Source organism: Lygodium microphyllum, chromosome 7 (genome assembly GCF_053477565.2).
Source record: "Lygodium microphyllum isolate KBCC chromosome 7, Lygodium_microphyllum_v1.1.10, whole genome shotgun sequence".
NCBI lineage: Eukaryota > Viridiplantae > Streptophyta > Polypodiopsida > Schizaeales > Lygodiaceae > Lygodium > Lygodium microphyllum.
In genome coordinates this window covers 62061510-62083775 of record NC_141141.1, presented here as the reverse complement: position 1 = coordinate 62083775, position 22266 = coordinate 62061510, and the positions used below count along the sequence as shown (strand labels likewise).

The 22266-nt window shown below is 40.3% G+C and overlaps 1 protein-coding gene across 1 annotated transcript in view; it reads right to left on the bottom strand.

The window, feature by feature from the left end:
* The window catches only part of LOC148033524 (protein PAM71, chloroplastic), a 66867-nt gene that overhangs the window by 26327 nt on the left and 18274 nt on the right, over positions 1 to 22266 (bottom strand). Inside the window, exons 10-12 of the mRNA XM_087680920.1 lie at positions 20292 to 20353; positions 20081 to 20149; positions 19870 to 19921 (exon numbers count right to left, since the gene is read on the bottom strand). Coding sequence (XP_087537046.1) covers positions 19870 to 19921; positions 20081 to 20149; positions 20292 to 20353 — 183 coding nt within the window. The remainder of the gene's footprint in view (positions 1 to 19869; positions 19922 to 20080; positions 20150 to 20291; positions 20354 to 22266) is intronic.

Genomic DNA, 22266 nt, shown 5'->3' with positions numbered 1-22266 from the left:
GACTTTCCTATGCAAAGAAATGTGCATTTCAAGCTTTCAGCCCACACATGCGCATTATACAAGCATTTCATGATCATGCCATCTTGTTGATTGTAACTGTCTGTTCTGGTGGATCTAGCCCACACTTCAAGGCATCAATCATTTCTGTGTGCGAGTCTAACCCTGATATGCGTGAGTTCTAGTCACAGGCGCCCAATCGGGCCATATAGCTGGAAGTGTGAACTATCTTTTCTCTAACCCACCGCATGGGTCCACCATAACCTGTGACCACTCATCAGTGGCCAGCTCCAATGCACTTTTCTTTATATCTAATTAGTCCAAAGGAAATAAATTTAATAAATCATTACATAGACAAATTAATGAAAAAGGATACAAATTCTGTTTCTATAGAGTTGTGACAGCCCTCTGGCTTTTATTCAGCTGTCCTCAGTTGAAAAGCTTCTTGATATTGAATAGAATATTTGGGTAATCCTTCATGAATTTTTCATCTACCCACTGTGCATCTGTTGTGGGTAGATTCTTGAATTTTAGTAAGAATTTTAGTAAGAATTTTAGTAAGAATTTTCGTGTCACAAGGCCACTTCTCGTGGTTCGATCCTTGAGAAACAAAATCTTTTCAGGTTCCAAGAGTTGCTCTGTTTCTTCAATTTCTGGGGGATCTTCAATAATGGGTTCCTTTGATTCTGGTCCTATGTAAGGTTTTAGCAAACTTACATGAAAAGCGTTGTATATTTTCCAATGAGCAGGAAGCTCAAGTCGATAAGAAACTTCATTTATTTCTCAATCACTTTGAAGGGTCCAAAGTATCTACTGGAGAGCTTTGGAAAAGATGAATTTTGACCAGAACCTTATTTGAGCCTGCTTTTATCAAACTTTAGCAAGACATATTGACCTTTTTCAAAAGCCAAAGGTCTTCTTCGTTTATCTGCTTGCTTCTTTTGTCGCTCTTGGGCAACTTTGATAGTGGCTCGAACTTGATCCATTGCGGTTTTTAAATCTGAAGCAAACTCATCAGCAGCAAAAATCTTATCTTTAGTGCGAATAATTAGAGGAGGAATCACTTTACCCTGTACTATTTCATTTGGAGCTTTCCCTGTGGATGAGTGCACTGTATTGTTGTAAGCAAACTCCAATAATGGAAGATATTTCTCCCATTGTGACTTATGTTCACTAACATAAGCTTTCAACATATCCAAAAGAGTGAGATTCATCACCTCTGTTTGGCTGTCAGTTTGAGGATGAAAAGCTGAGGAGAACTTTAAAGTGGTTCCCAAATTCTCAAATAAAGCACGCCAAAAGTTACTTGTGAATTTGGAGTCTCTATCTGAAATGATCTCAGAAGGCATACCATGTAATCTGAAGATATGTTGAATGAAAAGTCTTGCAGCTTGTGCGGATTTCAATGTTTTATGACATGGAATAAAATGTGATTGTTTGCTGAATCTATCAATTATGACCCAAATCATATCATGACCTTGAGGTGTTCTTGGAATACCTATGAGTGACTACATTCACCTCTTCTATTTTTACACTGCTCTTCTTAGGCTGACTGTCCTTCTTCTCTTCCTTGCTATCATCTGTCTTCTTGCCTTTTCCTTTCTCTTTCTTCCATTTGTAGTAGTCACATTAAAGGTGGCCCTTCTTGCCACAATGATGGCATTCAACATTTTTGCTACGTGATTTACTGCATCCCTTGCCATCATATTTGCCCTTTTGCTGTGATTTGTCCCTAGTATGCAAAGTACTGAAAGACTTACTGGATGCATTGTTCTGCCGATTCATCTCTTCCATAAGTAGAGTACTCTCTACATCAGCATACAAAAGGATTACATTAGAATTGCTCATAGCAGTCCTGAATGTATCCCAACTCTCTGGTAGAGTGCAAAGCCAGAAAGTAGCCTTAAATTCCTCATCAATCATGAACTTCAAGGCAACCAGCTCGCTGAAAATGGAGTTAAACTCACTCAAGTGAGTAGACATTGCTGTACCCTCTTTCATACGCAAATCCATAAGCTTTTTCAGCCAATACACTTTGCTTGCAGCACTCTTTTGTGCATACAATTCTTCCAATCTAGTCCATATAGCATATGCAGAATCCAAACCTTCAATGTTGAAGAGCAAGGCATCAAAAAACGATAGCTCTATGGTTGAGTGTGCAAGCTCATTTAACTCATCCCAATCGTCCTAATCCATGTCCGCGGGCTTTGCCCCTTCAGTTTTGATCGGCTTTGCCTGCTTCTTTTGTAACAGCATATTGTAGCACTACTTTTGTCAAACTGCAAAATTGTGTACGCCTTCAAGCTTCTTTACGTGCATCAGATTACTGCTGTCATTGCTGCCAGCCATGGTTTTCAGCCCGAAAGTGACCAAAAAACCAGCAAATGCAGGCCCAAACTGCCACCCAAGTGACCAAGGTACAAACAAGTACCAATCAGCAATAAATGACCACGCAGAAGCACAGATTTCAGATCTGTAATTAAATTTTCAGAAGCACCCAATTATGTGCTACAGCATTATCCAACTGATTACAGCTGTTCCAAGGGCATATGCACCACATTACATGAGGAATCCCAAAATTTCAGCTGCAATTTCTGTTGTACATGTACCCACGGGCATAAAATTTGACACAAATGGTTAAAAGTCCCAAAATTTTGTGCTCAAAGCATCAAACACACATCTGCATTTCCTTTGTCATGCATAGGACAGGCTAGTTTTGCCAAATTAGAGCAATTTCAGCAAAACCCCCAAATTTTACCAAGTGTTGATTTCCAAATTGCGCGGAATTCAACCTGCATGTACATAAAATACCCAAATGCTGCACAGATTTTGCCCAAACTGCAAAAGCCCCAAACTGCACGGGGTCCATTGTGCGTCAATGTCAAGAAATTGGGTAAATTTCAGCCCAATTTGAGCATGTACATGAGAAGCCCCAAATGTCGAGGACAAAATGTCACAAATTCCTACAATTTCTGAGACAAATTTGCTTGTCCTACATCACAATCCCCAAATCTGGGAAAAACCCCAAATTTTATGGGTCTAATGTTGAGAAATTTCACTCAGATGAGCAAAATTTCAATAATTGTGGCAAAATTCCCAATTCAAATGCACACAATGTCTGCAATTTTTGACACAGATGCCTCAATTTTGCATGAACAGTACTCAGTCTGGAGAAGCCCCAAATTTATGGGCCAAGATTGCACAGATTTGGCCCTTTTGTGCCTAGCGCGCGAAACCCCGTTAGTAGGTAAAAGGAATTTTAAAAAAAAGATTGATTTTTACAGAAAATTCTGACGGGTCCGTTGACCTGGCAGGCGTCGCGTGACTAACGGCCCGCTCACGGCCGTCCCGTGCCTGTCGCCCGACATACGTCGCGTTATCAGCGCCTGCTACAGTCGTCGTCAGCAAAAGTCGTTCCGTCGACTACCGGTCAATGCCCCGTTGGTCATCAGCACAGCAATAAAATCACCCATCACGCGCCTGGTCCACGCCTGCTCCAATCGACTACCTCTGCTCTTGTCGCTTGGTCTCTAGCACTTGTCACGAAGACCGTTTGGCGTCGCGTTCAAGTTGCCTCATCACCTGTCACGCAACTCGATCGTCTGTTTGTCTACTCGCCACATGTCGCTTGCTCCTCAACAGTCCACAAGACTGTTACACAAGACTCTGCGTGTCACCTGCTCCTCTCAATAGTCCACAAGACTATTACACGAGATTGTTACGTCTGTTGATCTACCCCTCAACAGCTTATGTGAGCCATTGGCTCTGATACCAGTTTGTAGGGGCCGATTAGGCACGGAGATCGAGGCATACAGTCGTTACATACAGTGAGAGACAAAGAGTGAGAGAGAGCAGAGTAGAGAGTGAACACGTTTTCAGGTACAATGACGAGAGAGTACCTTTAGGTTTTTAGATAGATATATATGTGTAAGTACAAGTGCTAAGGGTGTGTTCATACCCGAGCACATTTAAAAGGCACAAGGTCTTTATTCCCAACAAGGCAAAGGTGGTTTCTCCACCAAAAATGATGGTGACAAAAAGAAGAAGGACGGTCAGAAAAAATTTCAAGGAGAGCGCTTCTACTGCAAGAAGAAAGGACATGTAATCGTAAATTATCGTGTCAAGAAGGCAGATGAAAAGAATGGTACCCTTAAAAGTAAAGGAAAAGAGACTGCCAATACGATTGAAGCAGAGTTGAAGTTATTCATGGCGACCATTGAGGAAGTGTGCTCCTCGACGCAAGAAGAATCTACCACTGACTCATGGGCATTGGATAGTGGGGCCTCCCGTCACATGACCAACAAGAAAAATCTATACAGCTCTATGTAGCCTCTACAAGAATCCATCATTATGATGGTTAAAAATGATGCAAAATGCCCTGTTGCGGGCATAGGTACTATTTCTTTTGTTGTTGTAAATGGTGAAGTCAAAAAGCTTTCAAATGTGTTGTATGTTCCCAAAATTAGAAGAAATCTGTTATCACTTGCTGCCATAGTTGATCTTGGTCATGAAGTGAGGTTCAAGAAGACAGGTGCAAAAATTATTAACAGTGCTGGTAAAGTTGTTGGCAAAGGAGAAAGAAGGAACAACCTGTATGAGCTAAGTGCTCTTACAACCACCGCTAGAGTAGGCACAAGTAAGCTTTGGCATGAAAGGTTTGGACACATCAGATTTGCAGTGTTAAAGGAGATGCACAAGCAAGGTATGGTTGCTCACCTATCTGCAGTGACTAAATTGAAGGAACCATGTGAAGCTTGTATGATGGGCAAGCAACAGAGAAAGACATTTCCACAGGAAAGCAAGAATAGAGCACAAGCTCCTCTAGAGTTGGTGCATACTGACTTATGTGGTAAGATACCTACACAGGCCTTAGGGAGATCTTCTTATTTTATGTTGATTGTCAACGACTACAATAGAAAGATATGGGAGTACTTCCTTCGTGATAAGGCTTAAGCTTTTGGTAAGTTTAAAGAATGGCTAAAACTTTTTGAAAATGAAATAGGGAAAAGTGTGAAGAAAGTTAGAACAGATGATGGTGGTGAGTTCAACTCAAAGGAGTTTGAAGACTTTTGCAAGAGCAAAGGGATCAAGCGTCAATTGACGACGCCTCACACACCTTACCAAAACGGTGTTGTGAAGCGCATGAATCGCACCATTATGGAGATGGCAAGATGCATGCTAAAGGGCAAGGGATTGCCTAACCATTTTTGGGCTAAAGCTGGTAATACTACAGTCTACATTCTAAATCGGAGCTACACAAAGGATCTTAAGGGAAAAACACCTCATGAGGCTTACACTAGTAAGAAACCATCTATCTCACATTTCAGAATTTTTGGATGTGAATGTTATGCACATGTTCTAGATGATAAGAGAAACAAGTTAAAACCAAAAAGCTCAAAATGTATCTTCTTGGTTTATAGTGATTAGTAGAAGGCTTACAAATTATATGACCAAGAGGCAAAGAAGATCATCGCCAGCCATGATGTGGTGTTCAAGGAGCAGCCGCATATAGTGGAGGAGAAGAAGGCAAGTTCTTCCACTTTATCATCAAGTGAAGTAGTCCACTAAGAACCTATCCCGAGAGCTGTCCCTATACTTAAGGAGGAGGAAACATCATCTTCATATAATGAGGAAAAAGTTCACCAACCTGACATCACCCCACCGGAAAAGTCATTGCCGCGTTGGGTGAAGCAACTCTATGACCACAATAATCCTATGCCTACATTTGTTGAGGAGAAAGCAAACGGACCAAGGAGGTCTCAAAGAATAGAGGAGCAAAGAAGGGCTTCTGCTCACATAGTCAATATGGCCTTGATGGCTGAGATTATGAGAGAAGGTTATTGGCACCAAGTGGATCTGGAAGGTAAAGTACAAGGCTGATGGTACCTTAGAAAAGTACAAAGCCAGACTGGTTGCACAGGGATTTTCACAGATTGAAGGGTTTGATTTTCAAGAGTCATTTTTCTCAACTACTAAAATGACTACTATTCGCATAGTACTTGCAGTGGCCGCCCACAAGCAGTGGCCAGTTTACCAAATGGATGTTAAGTCAATGTTCTTAAATGGTGATCTCAAGGAGGAGGTGTACATGGCTCAACCACCAAGGTTTGAGGCTCCCCATTCTAAGAACAAAGTGTGTAAGCTGAAGAAGGCATTGTATGGGCCGAAACAAGCCCCCAGAGTATGGTACCAACGGATAGATAAGTTCTTTTTAAACTTAAAACTTCAAAAGATGTGCCTCAGATACTAACTTGTATGTTTACAGGGATGGTGAAAAGTCTGTAGTGAGTGTCCTATATGTGGATGACCTTATTACAAGTGACTATGAAGATATGATCAACCAGACTCAAAAGGCTTTGAGTTCTGAGTTTGAAATGACAGACTTGGGCTTGCTGCACTATTGTTTGGGATTGAAGTCTGGCAAGAGCCAGGAAAGATCTTCATCTCTCAGAAGAAGTATCCATGGGAGATCCTGAAGGCATTTGGCATGACCGAGTGCAAGGAGATAGCTACACCTATGGAGGTGAATCCAAAGTTATCCATTGAGGATACATCAGCACTAGCAGACATTGGGAGGTACAGGAGGTTGGTTGGCAATTTAATCTACTTGTGTAACACCAGACCAGATATCAGCTTTGTTATTGGTGTTTTGAGCAAGTTCTCAAACAAACCTCATGAGAGTCATTGGAAAGCTGGGATATCGATGCTCAGATACTTGAAGGAAACTCTTGACTATGGTATCACATACAGTTCCGTAACTTCTCTTGCGAGGAACTGTGACTCAGATTGGGCAGGAGACAATGATTCCAGGAAGTCAACTTTTGGTTATTGTTTCTCTTTGGGTTCAGAAATTTTTTCTTGGATTAGTAAGAAGCAGCCAACAGTGGCATTGTCTTCTACCGAAGCAGAGTACAAGGCAGCTTGTTTTGCTGCATGTGAAGCAGTATGGTTGAGAAGGATTCAATGGTATATGGGAGTGCAAGATGTAGAACCAACTGTACTGAGATGTGACAATCAAAGTTGCATCGCCATTGCCAAAAATCCACTGTTTCATGCACACACCAATCATATAGAGATCCAGTATCACTATGTGTGATTTGATCGAGAATGGGATAGTGAAACTGGTTTACTGTCCAACAGAGGAGAATGGAGTAGATATCTTCACCAAAGCACTTACGAAGGATCTACTTCAAGTTCATCTTAAGAGATTCGGCATTGGGCCGAGGAGATAGTTCACCTACAGATGGACATTGAGGAGGGGTGTTAGATATGCTCAATGCCCCACCCTCATAAGTTGCCACCAATGATCCATGGTGCTCGAAGTTGTAAGGCCCCCATTATGAGGAGACGCCATATGTGAGCCCGGATATTGGTTGAGCCCTAACTTGTATGTCACATGAGGTCTATGTGATCGGATGGCAAAAAGGTGACCGTTGTGGGTCTAATCTTTGGGTTAGACGGAGTAGTTAAGCTGGTAGCAACTCGATGCGCATTACATCAAGTTGTGGGGTAAGGGAGTTATCAGGGGCCCTAGCCAACGGTAAAGGAAATATTTCCTAGCTAACTAGTGGAGGTGCACATGGAAGGTCAACAAACTCAGGTGCATATGGAAGGTCGTCCATCATGACCCCCTTCACAGGCTATAAAAGCTAAACCCCTTCACAGCCATTGATCATCTATCTTTCACCCAGTCAAAGTTATTCCCAGCTAGTCTTAAGCTCTTCACCTATCTTCTATCTAGATCGCCATCTAAGCTTCAAAGTGGAGGTGCACGGGTGGACAGAGCCATCTTTGTATCAGTTATTTGGAGCTAAAGAAAAAAATTTAAATTCTCCTCTTATCTATTGTGTATACTCTATCTCTTTCTCAGATTCTATTCAGTACGCCATGTAATTTTTACAAGATATAGTGGCTATCAAAGCATAATGAGATCTCTTCTCATAAGTATCCAACAAAAATAGACCTTTATATAAAGTACTTGACAAATGAAGAGCATAATCAAGCTCTCTATCTATGACAATGCATTTTTCATCATCAAAGATAACCTGAAAGCCTTTCTTATTAAAATCTAAAACTAAAAGAAATTTTTTACTAATTCCAAGCACAAACAATACATCCATAAGATGAAAATTTGATCCATCTTTAGTAGTGATCACAATTGTACCAATGCCATACATCATAGCTAGAGCTATTCGCATAAGAAACTCTCTTCCCTACAAGGGCTGATTACATTACATTTCCAAGAAGTGTTGTTCCTAGATGCCCCACCATCAGAATACCATGTATGCTGCATTTTAGCAACATTAAATGTTGAATCAACTATAGACATGTCATAACTGCAAGTGAGAAATGCATAATCCAACCAAGTTTAATGTAGCATCACCATCAAAATACTGAGTGGCTCATATTTCATGCACAGCCAAACAAGCCACATTCCTTTTTTTCCTTTGCTAACATTTTTCTATATTCGTCTATGTAATGGCCATGGCTTCTTGCAATAGTGGCATTTATCCTTTCTTTTCCCTTTGTCTGAGTCTTGGGCAGCCTTGCCAAATGGCTGTTCCACATCAGCCTTGGGCTGGATTTTCACTTGTTGCTTGCCTTTGCCTTTGCTTTTATACCTACAAAGAATAGTTACATCACCTAATCTCATAGCCATGTTCTTCAAAGTCTGTTTCTTCTACAGCAAGAGGCCGGTTAACTCCACAAATGTGAAGGGTTGTCATAGCAGCTAAGAAACACGTTTCTTTCAATTTGAAACTTATTTAAGTAAGAATAGTTTTTAGAGTAAAAACCGTGGGTTTTTTTTTGTGAGTTGGATCCCAAAACATGGTTTTTTGGACAAAAACAGTTGGGCAATGTTAAACATGATGATGATGATGTGTAATGACTCGTGAAGGCTCAAGATTTTGGATGAGAGAGTGATTTTTTTGTGATTTTGTTTAGTTATTAGACTTTGTCAATCTAGTATCTATTCTTGTCTTGAGAGTTAATTATATACGACTATAGTCTCATTTATGAGTTATTTATGATATATTATGATCCGTTCTTGATTTTGACATTCTGTCAATTTGTTTTGAAATGAGAATCATGATGTTGCAACTTGACTCAGCCTCCATATTTTAGATAGGTAGCAATTTACATATTTATTTCAATTTTCTTTTTATGATATATATGAATCATAATGTTTGAGTTCTAAACCGTAGTATAGCTTGTCCAAAGGCTAACTTTGACATAAGTGACAAGTCAATAATGGATCATGGATATGTAACTCAATTGACTCTATTATCACTCAAGCTCAATTGGCTATTCTTTGTTTAAGAGAGAGTTTCATAGAGGCTTATAACCTCTTTCCCTTGTCAAAACCATTAAAAATCCCTATGTAAAAAACCCACGTTTCTTAGTTTACTCCCTCTTGAAAGAAACTTACGAAACATGTTTCTAACATTTTGGGCTACTATGGGGATTGTTGTGCCCCCCTCAAGGCCAAACTCGGTGCAGTATGGAAATCAAGATAAGACTTTGGAAGAGAGTTAAGTGTGATGTTAACCATCTCTTCATCGGGTATCACCTCATGAATATTCACCGACTACTCTCTCAATTCTTGAATGTAGGTAAGGTAATCTGTCAAGACATCACCCTCATCCATGTGTGCATTTGCCAATTCTCTTCTCAAGCAAGAGATTCTAGCCTCATTTCTAGCTACAACCATCTACTCAAGGATATCCCAAGCTGCCTTTTGAGGTCTTACATGACTGGATATGAGGTATAATTGCGCTCTTGACTAAAACAACAATCAAGGATAAGGCTTATGCATCCTTAGAATCCCGTTTCCTTTATTCTTCAATAGGAGGAATGTGTGGTAGTAGAAAAGGTAGCTTGTTGTTCTCTAGCCCCTCTTGGTCTACCTAAATCACCGATCACAAAATTCCAAAGACCCTTGGCAACAAACAAATTGCACACCATGAAACTCCACAAGGAGTAGTTGGTGCCATCCATTTTATCCTCCTAAATAAGTGAGGACACCCAAAATGTTGCTATGGTCATTGTGACCTTGGTGAGCCATTGCTGCAATAAAGTGCACAAACTACAACAAAACACTTCCAAGCTGAAGTACAAAACACTAGTATTGAGATCCCAACAATTACATGGGATAGATTGTGCAATCACAAAACTGTCCAAAATTGTCTCAAAGCAAAATCTTCCTGTAAGTGCCTTGAAAAGCATACCAAATTTATTTAGAATAGCAACACTCTATTGTACCTCAAAATGCATGCCCAAAAAGTCTATTTCAGCAATTTAATGCTGTAAATCCCCAAATTTGCACAAATTTCCATGCCCAATCTCTAAAATTCAAAAAAAAAGGTTGTACTTGCACCTGTTGATTACCTTAGGATGCATGAAATGCAAAAGTTCCAAATTTTCTCGAAAAAATTTTGAGAAATTGAAATTTCATACTTATAGGTATATAATTTGATGAAATGTCACCTCACGATGCCAATTGATTGCAACCAGCAACTTCACTTGACCTTGAGATACGTGCCGAACACAAAGATCACAAAAGCCCCAAATTTCTCATGAAAATATCAATAAATTTCAAAAATTGGGCAAGTCTATCAAAAACCCCCAAATTTATTGGCACTGAGTGTGAGAAATTGAAAATTTCTTTGAAATTGGGCATGAGACATTAAGGTTTCTGCACTATAGACATTTTTGCACATCTAAAAATGGCAAAGATAGGCAAGACGGATCAAAAATCACACAAATTTTCAAAGACCCCCAAATTCAGAAATTAGAATCCCTGGGTTCTTTTTAGATCTGCAAAAAATAAGAAGCAAGGCTGAGAATATCACAAGTAGGGGTGAGAGAGGTTGCATGTGCAAGGCTCTGTGCAAGACTACATACAAGACTATCGTAGGCTGAAAACAGCAGCAGATCCTCCAGAACAATAGCTCCTCCCTCCAAAATAGCAATTCCTCTTCCTTTGTCGGCTAAGTGGACTTCACGTAGGTGGCACCGGTTGAGTGGTGGCGAGATGGAACCCACGTGTCTAGCTCTAATACCAACAACTGTTGAAAATAGAGGAAGGGAGAGAGTGAATGAGTGAACACAAGATAGTGAGCAAGAGTGGGCAACAGTCCCACGCTCAAAAGATGCAAGTTTAGAATGACAGAATGAAAGTATACTAGGTCTTAAGTCGGTTAGGCCTATCCCTAGCTCAACTAGAGTTACACTAACTCTCCACACACTAAAACATTAGGTGTTGCCCATAATTGACTAATCTCCCTCAAATGTGGTTGAGAGGGAGATCTTTCTCTTAGGTCATGAAATCCCCCTCTCAACCACATCCCATGACCTAAGAAGAAATGAAGAAGCCCCATATCTACCATCTCAAACTTCTCATAGAGTGCTTCTTTAGTCTGCCTAACTATCTAGGCATGGTCATCTATTAGAATGAGATCGTCCACATAAAGCATAAACACTTTGTGCCCACCAGCTGACATGTAGACATACAAATCTGGATCAAAGGTAGACCTTTGATATCCCAACTTGTCTCGAAGAATTGAGTCTGTCTTCTCATTCCAAGCATCGAGAGCCTACATCAAAAAGCCTCATGACACAATTACCCATCTAAGATCGAAAAGCCACTACATAGGTCTCCTCCCTTAAGTTGTCTATCAAGAACGGGGAATTGACATCCAACTAGTAAACCAGCCATCTCCTATGGCTAGCAAGAGCAAGTATTATTCGAATGGTGGTCATACAAGCTGTAGCCCATGGGGGCAAAAGTATCATGGAAGTTAATACCTAGCCATTGTGCAAAGCCTTTGGTAACCAATCATGCTTTGTGCTTGTCTAGCATGCCCTAACTAAGATACTTGGTCTTAAAGACCCACATGAATGACAACTGCCTTTCGATGAGTGAGCCCACCAGCCACAAGGTACCAAGTGCCATTCCATTGAATGGACTCCAACTCTTGCTCCATGACCTTCCATCAATGATCAAATTGTAATGCCTCTTTTTTTCCAATGTCAACTCCCTATCCTGCATGGCACGGGTCATCAAATCATAGTACAAACAAGCTCAATGAATTATGCCTACTCTCTATAAGATCATCACTGGCCATCCTGCAACTACTACTCCTTACGAAGCCCATCAACTCCTCACAAAGTGTCTCACAAGCCCAACGAGAAGGATGTTAATACTCCCCTTGTCACTCTGCCTTTGCTAAAGTCTTTACAACATCCACTGATGGGGATTCCAATGGAGAAGCCATCTCCTCAACTATAGGTGGAGCCTCAAGAGATATAAGCTCCGTAGGTATTGGCTCCGGTGGCCCAATTATCACCTGGATCTCCAAGAATAGGGTGCTCCTCACCCCACCTCTATAGTTGAAAACTCAATGACATACACATCTCAGCTTGTAAAGACATCTTGTGAGATGAGATCATACATCCTATATCCTTGTGACTAAGAGCTATAGCCAACAAATACCTGTCTTTTGAAAGTTGGCTCAAACTTGTTGTTGGGTGTAAAGTCCCTTCGGGTGTAAAGTCCCTTAATCTTCATGTATAAACTCATATGAGAGTGAACACAACCTTATTTGTACCCTAACATATAAATACATTTTATTCTTTGTGTACCGAGACAAGCTGGTACACTCATCTTGGGATTCTCTCACTCTCACACTCAACAATGTTGTTGCTCCACTTTTGACTCGCATTCCCATTGCGCACTCATCCCAAAAAATTGGTATCAGAGCTTCGGCTAAGGTGTGCACGCTTCTTGAGGACCATGCAAGTTAGTTTCAACATGCATGCACAAAGAGAACGGCAAGTCGTCACTTTTGTAGACAAGTGATAGTGTCTTCAGCAAGTGGAGACCAAACAGCAATCAACATTACCAAGCAAACGAGGCGGTTAAAAACATGACCAGGCAGAGACAGGCGGCAATCAGCGTGACCTGTAGCAGTCTGTGTGACCTGGCGGCAATCAGCTTTGACCAGCGGGACAACAGACGACATCCTTTGATAAGTCACACTAGTCACATCAGCACATTTCAAGCCAGATTCATCTTTGTTTTTCATTTTCTAGCAAGCAGGTCCCCCTACTCACTAATGAGGGTTCGCATGTGCAGGCACAGTTTGTAGATTTGTGCCTAAAAATTTAGGGCTTTTCCCATATTTGGACCCAGAAATTGCAAAAATTGAGCACATTGGCTTTGAAATTTTTGGGGCCTTTCATGTATAAGTGGAATTTTGCACAGCTGAGCCAAATTTATTGACATTGGTGCACATTTGGAGCCAAGAAATTTGGGGCTTTTGCAAGATTTTGTGAAATTTTGCTAAATTTGCTTGTTCTATGCTCTCATGAACATGTATTAATGCAATCAGGGCAAACTGGTCAACAAAATTTTGGGGCTTTTGCTGAAATTTGTGAATTTTGGAAAAATTGATATGTGAAATCACTTTGGGGACATTATTGAAGTAATCTTGGTGCTGTAAGCAATGTAGTTCGAGTTTATTATCTCCCACTTGTGAGATTTTGGAGAAATTGCAAAGATTTTTTGTGGTTTTTTGTGTATCAGAAGTGCTTTTGGGCACATATGTATGTAGTACACATGTTAGGCAACTCCTATTGAGTTGATGTATTGATGAATATTCATGGTGCAGTATTCTTAGTGATCATTTGCAGATCTGGGATTGTTGCAGATGTATTTTTGGTGATATTGCTGAAGTGGGAGTCACCTTGCAGTGATGTATGCTTGGAATATATGTTGAAATCTCAATTATATTGATGAAAGCCATTCTTTCTATTGTCGTACGTGTGTTTGGATCAAATCTTGCTCTTATTTCCTGAAATTTTGGGCTAAAATTAGCTGAATATTCAGCCTATTATTTACCTTCATAAAATACAGCATTGGTACTTAGCACTTTGCTAAACAATGGCCACTAATGCTTCTAGCAACAGTGACACTAAAACCCTTCTTGAAATCGAGAGGTTTGATGGCACTGGCTTTTATCTATGGAAGGACAAGATGCAATGCATTTTGTTTCTCAAGAATTGTGATAATGCTCTCTTGGAAACCAAGCCTGCAACTATGACAGATGAGGATCAGGCTAGACTCAACAAGAAGGCCATTGTATACATTAAAATGGTTGTATCTGATGATATACTTATAGACATTAAGCGTCTTGATACGGCTTATGCCATATGGAAAAAGTTAATGGATACTTATGAAAATACAACTTTAGTGAATCAAGTGCATCTCATGCACAAGCTTCTAAATGTGGAGTTGGATAAGTCTAAGCCAGCATCTGAGCATTTGAGTGCTAAAGGATTTTGAGTTAGATGTAGGACTCTGGTTTGTACCCCTTCAATGATAAACTAAAGGCTATTTTCTTGTTGATGACTTTGCCTGATAGCTGGGAGTCTTTGGTTGTTTCACTTAGCAAGAGCCCTACTTTAACCTTTGATGGTGTTAGGGGCTCTATTCTCAATGAGGAGATTAGAAGAAAGCCCAATGGAGAAAGCAATGATTTAGCCTATCACCTTAGAAGCAGGTTAGAGAAGAGGGATAATGCTACAAACAAAGGCAAAAGTAGGAGTAAAAGCAAGGGCAAACAACAAGATGTTACTTGCTATCAATGTGGGCGTAAAGGGCATAAAAAGCCTGATTGTTGGTACTACAAGAAAGCGCAAGAAAAAAATAAACAATAAGGAAAGAAAAAGAAGGACGAGAAAGACGATGACAACTCTCCCTCAAAAGAAGTTGCAAAGGCAGATGTTGCATCTAGTGTGGTTATTGAAGAGCTCTCTTGAGACTGGAGAGATACTTGTTGCAGTATCATGCAACGATGTAGATATTATGGCAGCAGCAAGTGATATGCACATCACCAAAAAGTAGGTAATTGATGCTTTATTTTCAGCTCATGATGGACTCTCCCAATCATGGATAGTGGACACCGGTGCCTCCTTTCATGTTACTCCCTCTTTGGAGTCATTTTCAAAATACACTGCAGGTTGCCTAGGCAAGGTTTACTTAGGCAACAACTATGCATGTGAGATAAAGGGTATAGATGCCATTCACTTGGTCCTTGAAAATGGCCAAGAGCTGATTTTACAGGATGTCAGATATGTATCTACCATAAAGAAAAGTCTATTGTTAGTTGGGCAGCTTGGTGCAAGAGGATATTTTACTACTTTTGGTGGTGGATCTTGGAAGGTCCACAAGGGCTCTATGCTGATTGTTAAGGGCAACAAAAAGGGGACCTTGTACTATTTGCATCGTAAAGCTTTACTTGGCTAGTTCTTGACTGTGGCTGAAATTCATTCACAGAGGGAACTTTGGCACAAAAGACTTGGCCATATGAGCCAGAAAGGCCTTCAGATTATCTCCTCTTTAGGGAGATTTGATGTAAAAGACTCTAGTCTCGACTTTTGTAATGATTGTATACATGGAAAACATGTGAAGCCTCCTTATTACTCTTGTACTGTTAAGAAGTCCAATGCTCTTGATTTAGTACACTCTAATGTGTACACTATGCCTATTATTTCATATAGGGATGCACGATACTTTATTGCTTTCAATGATGATTTCAGTAGAAAGTCACAAATGTATGTGTTAAAGAGTAAAAAGAAAGTATCGGATGTCTTTAAAAGGTTTCATGTTTTTGTTACCACACACAAAGGTCTTAAGGTAAAAGCTATAAAAATGGATAATGGGGGCGAGTATGTTTCTAATGAGTTTAAAAAGTTTTGTGAGATGCATGGCATTAAGAGGGAGTTGACAATCCCCTATAATCCTACATCAAATGGCGTGGTTGAAAGATATAATCACACACTTTGTGAGAGATTTGGATGCATGTTGTCCACAGCTAATCTCCCGCAGCAGTTCTAGGGAGAGGCTCTTAAAATTACAGTTCATGTATGCAATCGCTCTCCCAATCGTGCATTGGAAAATGACATTCCTAAAGAGGTTTAGTCTGGCAAACCTACTTCATATGACCATTTGCATGTCTTTAGTTGTGATGCCTTTGTGCATGTTCCTGTAGATCAAAGGACTAAACTAGACATGAAATCCATCAAGGACATCTTCATGGGATATGGAGATGAGCGAGAGATGGGTTGTAGAATTTGGCTTTCTCAAGGCAGGAAGATAGTATGCAGCCAAGACGTAGTATTTAAAGAGGCAAAATTACTGACACATGCTACATAGGGTGACCTTGACAAAAGGAAGGTCAAATTTCAGCATGAACAGCCAGCCATTTAGCAGCCATTAGCTGAAGATTCTGTTCCTTTTGATGCTGAAAATGAGTAGCAACCTATTGTGCTACAGCTAGAAGATAATGGACAGCAAATAGATGCATAGAATAGAATAGGACAGCAAGAAGAACATGCTGAAAATAGGTTACAGCAGCAAGAAAATGCTGAAAATCAGCCACCAGGTGATGGTGTGCACATACCTAAGGATGTAGACCCATTGCCTAACAATACAAATTATTGGGTAAGAAGATCTACATGTGTCAGATTGCAACCACAAAGGTTTCAACCATCTTTGGATTGCATTTCATTGACTGATGAAGATGAGCCTCTAATATTTAGAGAAGCACAGTCAAGTGAAAACAAGAGAAAGTGGGAGCTTGCTATGCAGGAAGAGATGAAGTCTCTGTACGCAAATAATACATGGGAGCTTGTACCTTTGCCCAAGGATAGGAAAGCTATCCCTAGCAAATGGGTTTACAAGATGAAATGTATTGATGGAAAACCCAAGTACAAGGCACGTTTGGTTGCTAAGGGCTATACACAGAAGAAAGGTATAGACTTCGAGGAGGTTTTTTCACCAGTGGTGAAGATGACTACGCTCTATGTTTTGTTTGCTCTCACTGTATCCTTGGATTTAGAGTTAGATCAAATGGATGTGAAGACTGCTTTTCTTCATGGTGACCTAGATGAAGAGTTGTACATGAAATAGTCCGAAGGTTTTGCTATTCCAAGGAAAGAGCATTTGGTTTGTAAGCTGAAACACAGCTTATATGGGCTGAAACAAGCCCCTAGACAGTGGTATAAAAAGTTTGATACCTTTATGCTCAACCACGGATTTAAACGTAGTCATGCATATCATTGCTTATATGCTAAAAAGGTAGATGATGGAAGCCTTATTGTGCTGGTCTTACATGTGGATGACATGCTAATTGCAGGAAAGCATAAGGGTACTTTGAATGCTCTTAAAAGGTAGTTGAGATCAACCATTCTCAATGAAAGATTTAGGGGCAACTAAACACATTTTGGGCATACACATTAAAAGAGATAGAGCACAGCACTTGTTGTTTCTCTCATAGGACAAGTACATTAGCAAAGTACTTGGCAGGTTTAATATGGCTGATGCTAAGCCTCTTGGTGTGCCTTTACCATCACATACAAAGCTTAGCAAAACTGATTGCCCAAAAGATGATGCAGCTACTAGTACTATGAAGGGCATACCTTATGCATCAACTTGTGGATCTTTTATATATGCCATTGCAACTTGCCCTGACATTGCTCATGCAGTGGGAGTTGTTAGTAGATTCATGTCTAACCTTGGCAAGCCACATTGAGAAGTAGTGAAATGTATCTTCAAATACTTAAAAGGTACACAAGAAAAGTGTACATGCTATGGAAAGGGTACACTAGAGTTGTATGGATTCTATGATTCGGACATGGCAAGAGATCCTGACACTAAGAAATCTACCAATGAATATGTTTTTACTTTGGCTGGTAAGGCCATCTCTTGGTGTTCAAGGTTGCAGAAAATTGTGGCACTAAGTACTACAAAGACTGAATATATTTCAGCCACAAAAGCTTCTAAGGAAGCTATTTGGCTTGGTCGTTTGGTCAAGGATTTTGGTCTCTCTTCACATACTCCAACCCTTGGTTGTGATAGCCCGAGTGCACTATATCTGGCTAAGAATGCCATGTTTCACATGTTCGGTACCACTTCATTCGACAGGTCTTGGATGATGGTCTTGTCACACTGACTAAGGTCAAAACCCAAGATAACACTACACATGTTCTCACTAAGAGTCTTGCAAAGGCTTTGCATTAGCATTGCATCCAATTAGTGGGAGTTGGCTAGCTTAAAGGTACCACTTCGCGCCTTTAAGTGAGAGGTGGTTGGGTGTAAAGTCCCTTAATCTCCATGTATAAACTTATACAGATGTGAACACACCCTTATTTGTACCCTAACATATTTATACATTTTATTCTTTGTGTACCGTGACAAGATGGTACACTCATCTTGGGATTCTCTCACTCTCACACTCAACACTACTGCTGCTCCACTTCTGACTCGCATTCCCATTGCGCACTCATCTCGACACTTATCCCTTTGCTTCTTTGGGATGTGAATATATACATCAGACCCAAATGCCCTAAAAATAAGAAACATCCAATTTTAGTCCAAAACACACCTCAAAGGAGTCATACCTACCATGGTAGATGTGGATGACTGATTGAGGATGTGAACTATGGTAGCCACTGGTTTGGGCCATAGACATTGAGGTGTCTGCCAATGCTTCATCATAGTCCAAGCCATCTCAATCATACTCCTATTCATTTGCTCCAATGTGCCATTCTCTTTAGGACTATTCATCTTGGCATACTCCTGATGAATCCCTTGATCCGCCTAAGACAAAGCTCATTAATTGGAGACAAACTCTCAACCCTTATTGAATCTCATTATCTTACACTTCCACCCTGAATGGTTCTCTTGGAAGATGATCCAATCCTTACAGCCAAAGAAAGATTTTGATTTCAATGCCAAAAAATAAGCCCATGTCATCTTGTTGTAACTTGTAATTATCCACAATCAACATAAGTAAAGACTCCCCTTAAGGGACTCCATTCACGCAGATCCCACAAATTTGTAGAAACAAGCTCCTTTGCCAATCCTAAAGCCTTGTTGAGAATCACATCTCTATGTCCTTTACCCCGGATGCAAGTTACACATAGCAGATGGCTTATCCCAACATCTGACAATCCATGCACCAGCTAGTCATGAGCTGCCTTCTGAAGGTACTCATAGTTAAGGTGGCCAAAAAAAGCATGCCATAGCTCGATTTGAGACTAAGAGAAGCAAGGCTTGAAGAACTCAACACTTTGTAGACAAAATACTAGAGAGGCCTAAAATCTATTTATCATCTTCATGGCTTTGATCAGTATAAATCTGTAAAAGACTAGAGGCTTCTGAAGCTACATGAATCATCACCTTCCTTTCCAATGATCAGGTTGCTTAAATCACCACAAAGGCCTCATAAGGTTCATGATATTTTTGCATCCCTCTTTTTGAGGCAGATCGCCCTTTTCATATGTCAAGATGAAATTGCCATCAAGTCAAAATTTGCACTGAAGCTTAGACAATCCAGATCTAAGGTCTTATGCCCTAACCTGGTTATAGGTTACTCCCACAAAAATGGTAGGTCATCCACACCTGCACCTTGGGACAACTACTGCAATGAGTCACATACTTCAAGAGCAGAATTTTCTTGTTGGAATCATGATCTAATCATTTGCAGCTGCAAGAGATACTCTCAGAAACTATGGTGTCACGGGCAACTCCACAATTCCATTTTGGTTCTATTCTCATGCATTCATTGGCATCTTGTTTCCACTACCTTATACACCAAAATAGCTGGGTAGGAGTATCCGATCTCTATTACAGCAGTAATACAAGAGATGCCTATTCATGCACAGAAAGTGTCTTCCATTTTAGACTGCATATACTCATCATATTACTCTGCACACTAGCTATCCTGAGACACTTGTCTCCTGTTTCACCTATTCCCCATCCCCCACGCCCCTTAGAAACAGACCAAAGCAGAACTTTTGTCTTACCAGAAGCACAACTGCAGCCAGGTCATCTAGTGGAACATCATTTTCTCCTAAGCTGCAAAAACAGTCAGTAAAATTGTTAGACCCTGACAAAAGTATAAACATTTTCAAACTATAACAATAAACTACGAGATGTTTGATTAATCACAGAATTTAATAACAATATCAGCAAGTAAAATGCAAAAGTGCGTAAGACAAATGTTTAATCAATGACCTGAAAGGTAATATCCCATCAATATAATGGAAAGTCCTGCCTAGGAATACTGATATGAAAGTCATTGCCCTGAAAAATGTGGTCAAAGTCTCAGTAATTATGAAAAGAAAAAAAGAATAAACCACAACACACTAAAAGATCAAACACAGAAGACTGTATTTAAAACACCCAATATCAAAAGACAGGTAAAACTGCCTGATAGAAGACCTACACAAGTGCCCCGAAAGTGCCTGTGAAGACAGCAGCATTTGACTTCCTTGAAGCAAGGAGAGCCTGCAAAAAAGGTTTAAAGCTTCATTCATAAACATGCAACAAGAAAGAACATCACGATTAAAATCACGATAGCCAACTTTGTTCTTTTCTTTTTAAGAAAACAATGATAGTGCAATACCTAGAGATAAGAAGGATCTACTTAAACAAATAAGAGAGAGAGGGTAAGAAAGAAAAGAAGAAAGGAGGTAACAGCCCAAACAAGAAACAAAAGCTAGCTACAGCAACCCGTTGTCCACGAGTCTCTCTCTCTACCATGCAGAAGTATAGCAAGAAAAACTTGGAACAAACCAGTACAATCACTTGACTATCTTGTGATCATTGATCTCACACAGCTAGCAGTCTCCAGTTTAGTGTGAGTGGACTACTTGTGGCTCTTTTTGGAATAACTCTTGCATAATCATATTGAGTTAGTTTCCTTTATCGTTATTTCTCTTGCTTATGATTTACATTTTACCTTGTCGATGTGCATGTTCTTGAGGTGGCGTTAGCCCTTTTCCTCTCCTTTTAGCTATTAGCCCACCACACATCCAGCACTTAGACATAAGAAGAAGAAAGGAAAGAAAGTTGAATCGCAATCTTCTTTTGGCTTTGATTGTGAAAGAGGCCAAGCATGAAGGGTTTTCCAAGTGTCCACACTATGGGGAGACCTCACGTCCTGAGGAGAAGTAGCCTATTGTTGCTAATTCAAATAATAGCTATAAGAAATGCAACTCTTTCATTGACAGAGGTAGAGTATCGAGCATTGTGTTCTGCCACTGAGGAGGAAGCATGCCTCCACCACATACTTGCAGAGATGGATTCCAACAGGCATAACTCAAATTACTTAAAGATGACAATTAAAATGCTATCACTTCTCGTGAGCAACCCCGTTTTTCATGTTCACATGATGCACATTGAGATTCAAAACTACTCTATTCAAGAGTGCATCTTGGATTCCAAGCTAGAGGTGGTCTATTGTCCTATTGCAAACAACAAATATCTTCACAAAACCTCTTCCGCCGTCTTTCATGCTTCATCACATGCATCTTCCTAATCATCAAGCACTTGGACGTCATTGTATGCATGTCATCTCTCGGTTGTGAGCTTCATCAAAGTTTCACAAAGATGAAGAAACTCTGACTGTCTATGCATTTGCATTTCCATTTCTACCCTAGAGTTAGTTCTTTTCACACTATTTAGTGGTGGATTTCGACTTTTGCCACGTGAGTCTTGGCAGCAACTATTGCTGGCTGGACAGCTGGTCAAGCAGCATTTATGAGAGATCAAACTGTTTATGAGCATTTTGCCTTCAATTTGGCAAGTCCGTGAGTTTTGCTGCACTCCCCAATTTATAGCTCCCACATTCAAGGCTGCTGCAATCACCAAATTCACGTTGCCTCCATTTTCTCATTATCACGTGCTATTCAACCAGCAGCACAATCAGTCCAAACAGCAGTCCAATGTTTTATGGTAGTAAAATGCAGCTGTAGACTCTCTCTGATGATGCAGTTGACACTGTCCTTATGTGTATGCAAGCACAGCAAGTCATGACAGCATCAAGAATGAATGCAGCCCTTTGGGGTCGGCTCAATTCTAGAGCACAATCTTTTCTCTTCTTGAGTATGCAAGATTCTGTCCATACACATGTGCACAGACTTTGGACCACAACAAAGGAGTGAACAAAACTCTCCTCTTTACCATCAGAATTTGTCAATTCTAGGTAGTGCCCATGTAATTCATGTGGTGTGGACACTTTAATAAGTGCCACTTTAGTGTGTGTATGTGAACCTACTGTCTTGACATTAAAGTAGTGACACTAACGACTAGAGTTAGTTAACTTAACTCTAGTCAATTGGTGGAGGGCCAGTTAGGTCAACCCTTGACCTAACTTAGATTGTACCTCCACTCTATTTTTTCAATTCAGCAAGTACACC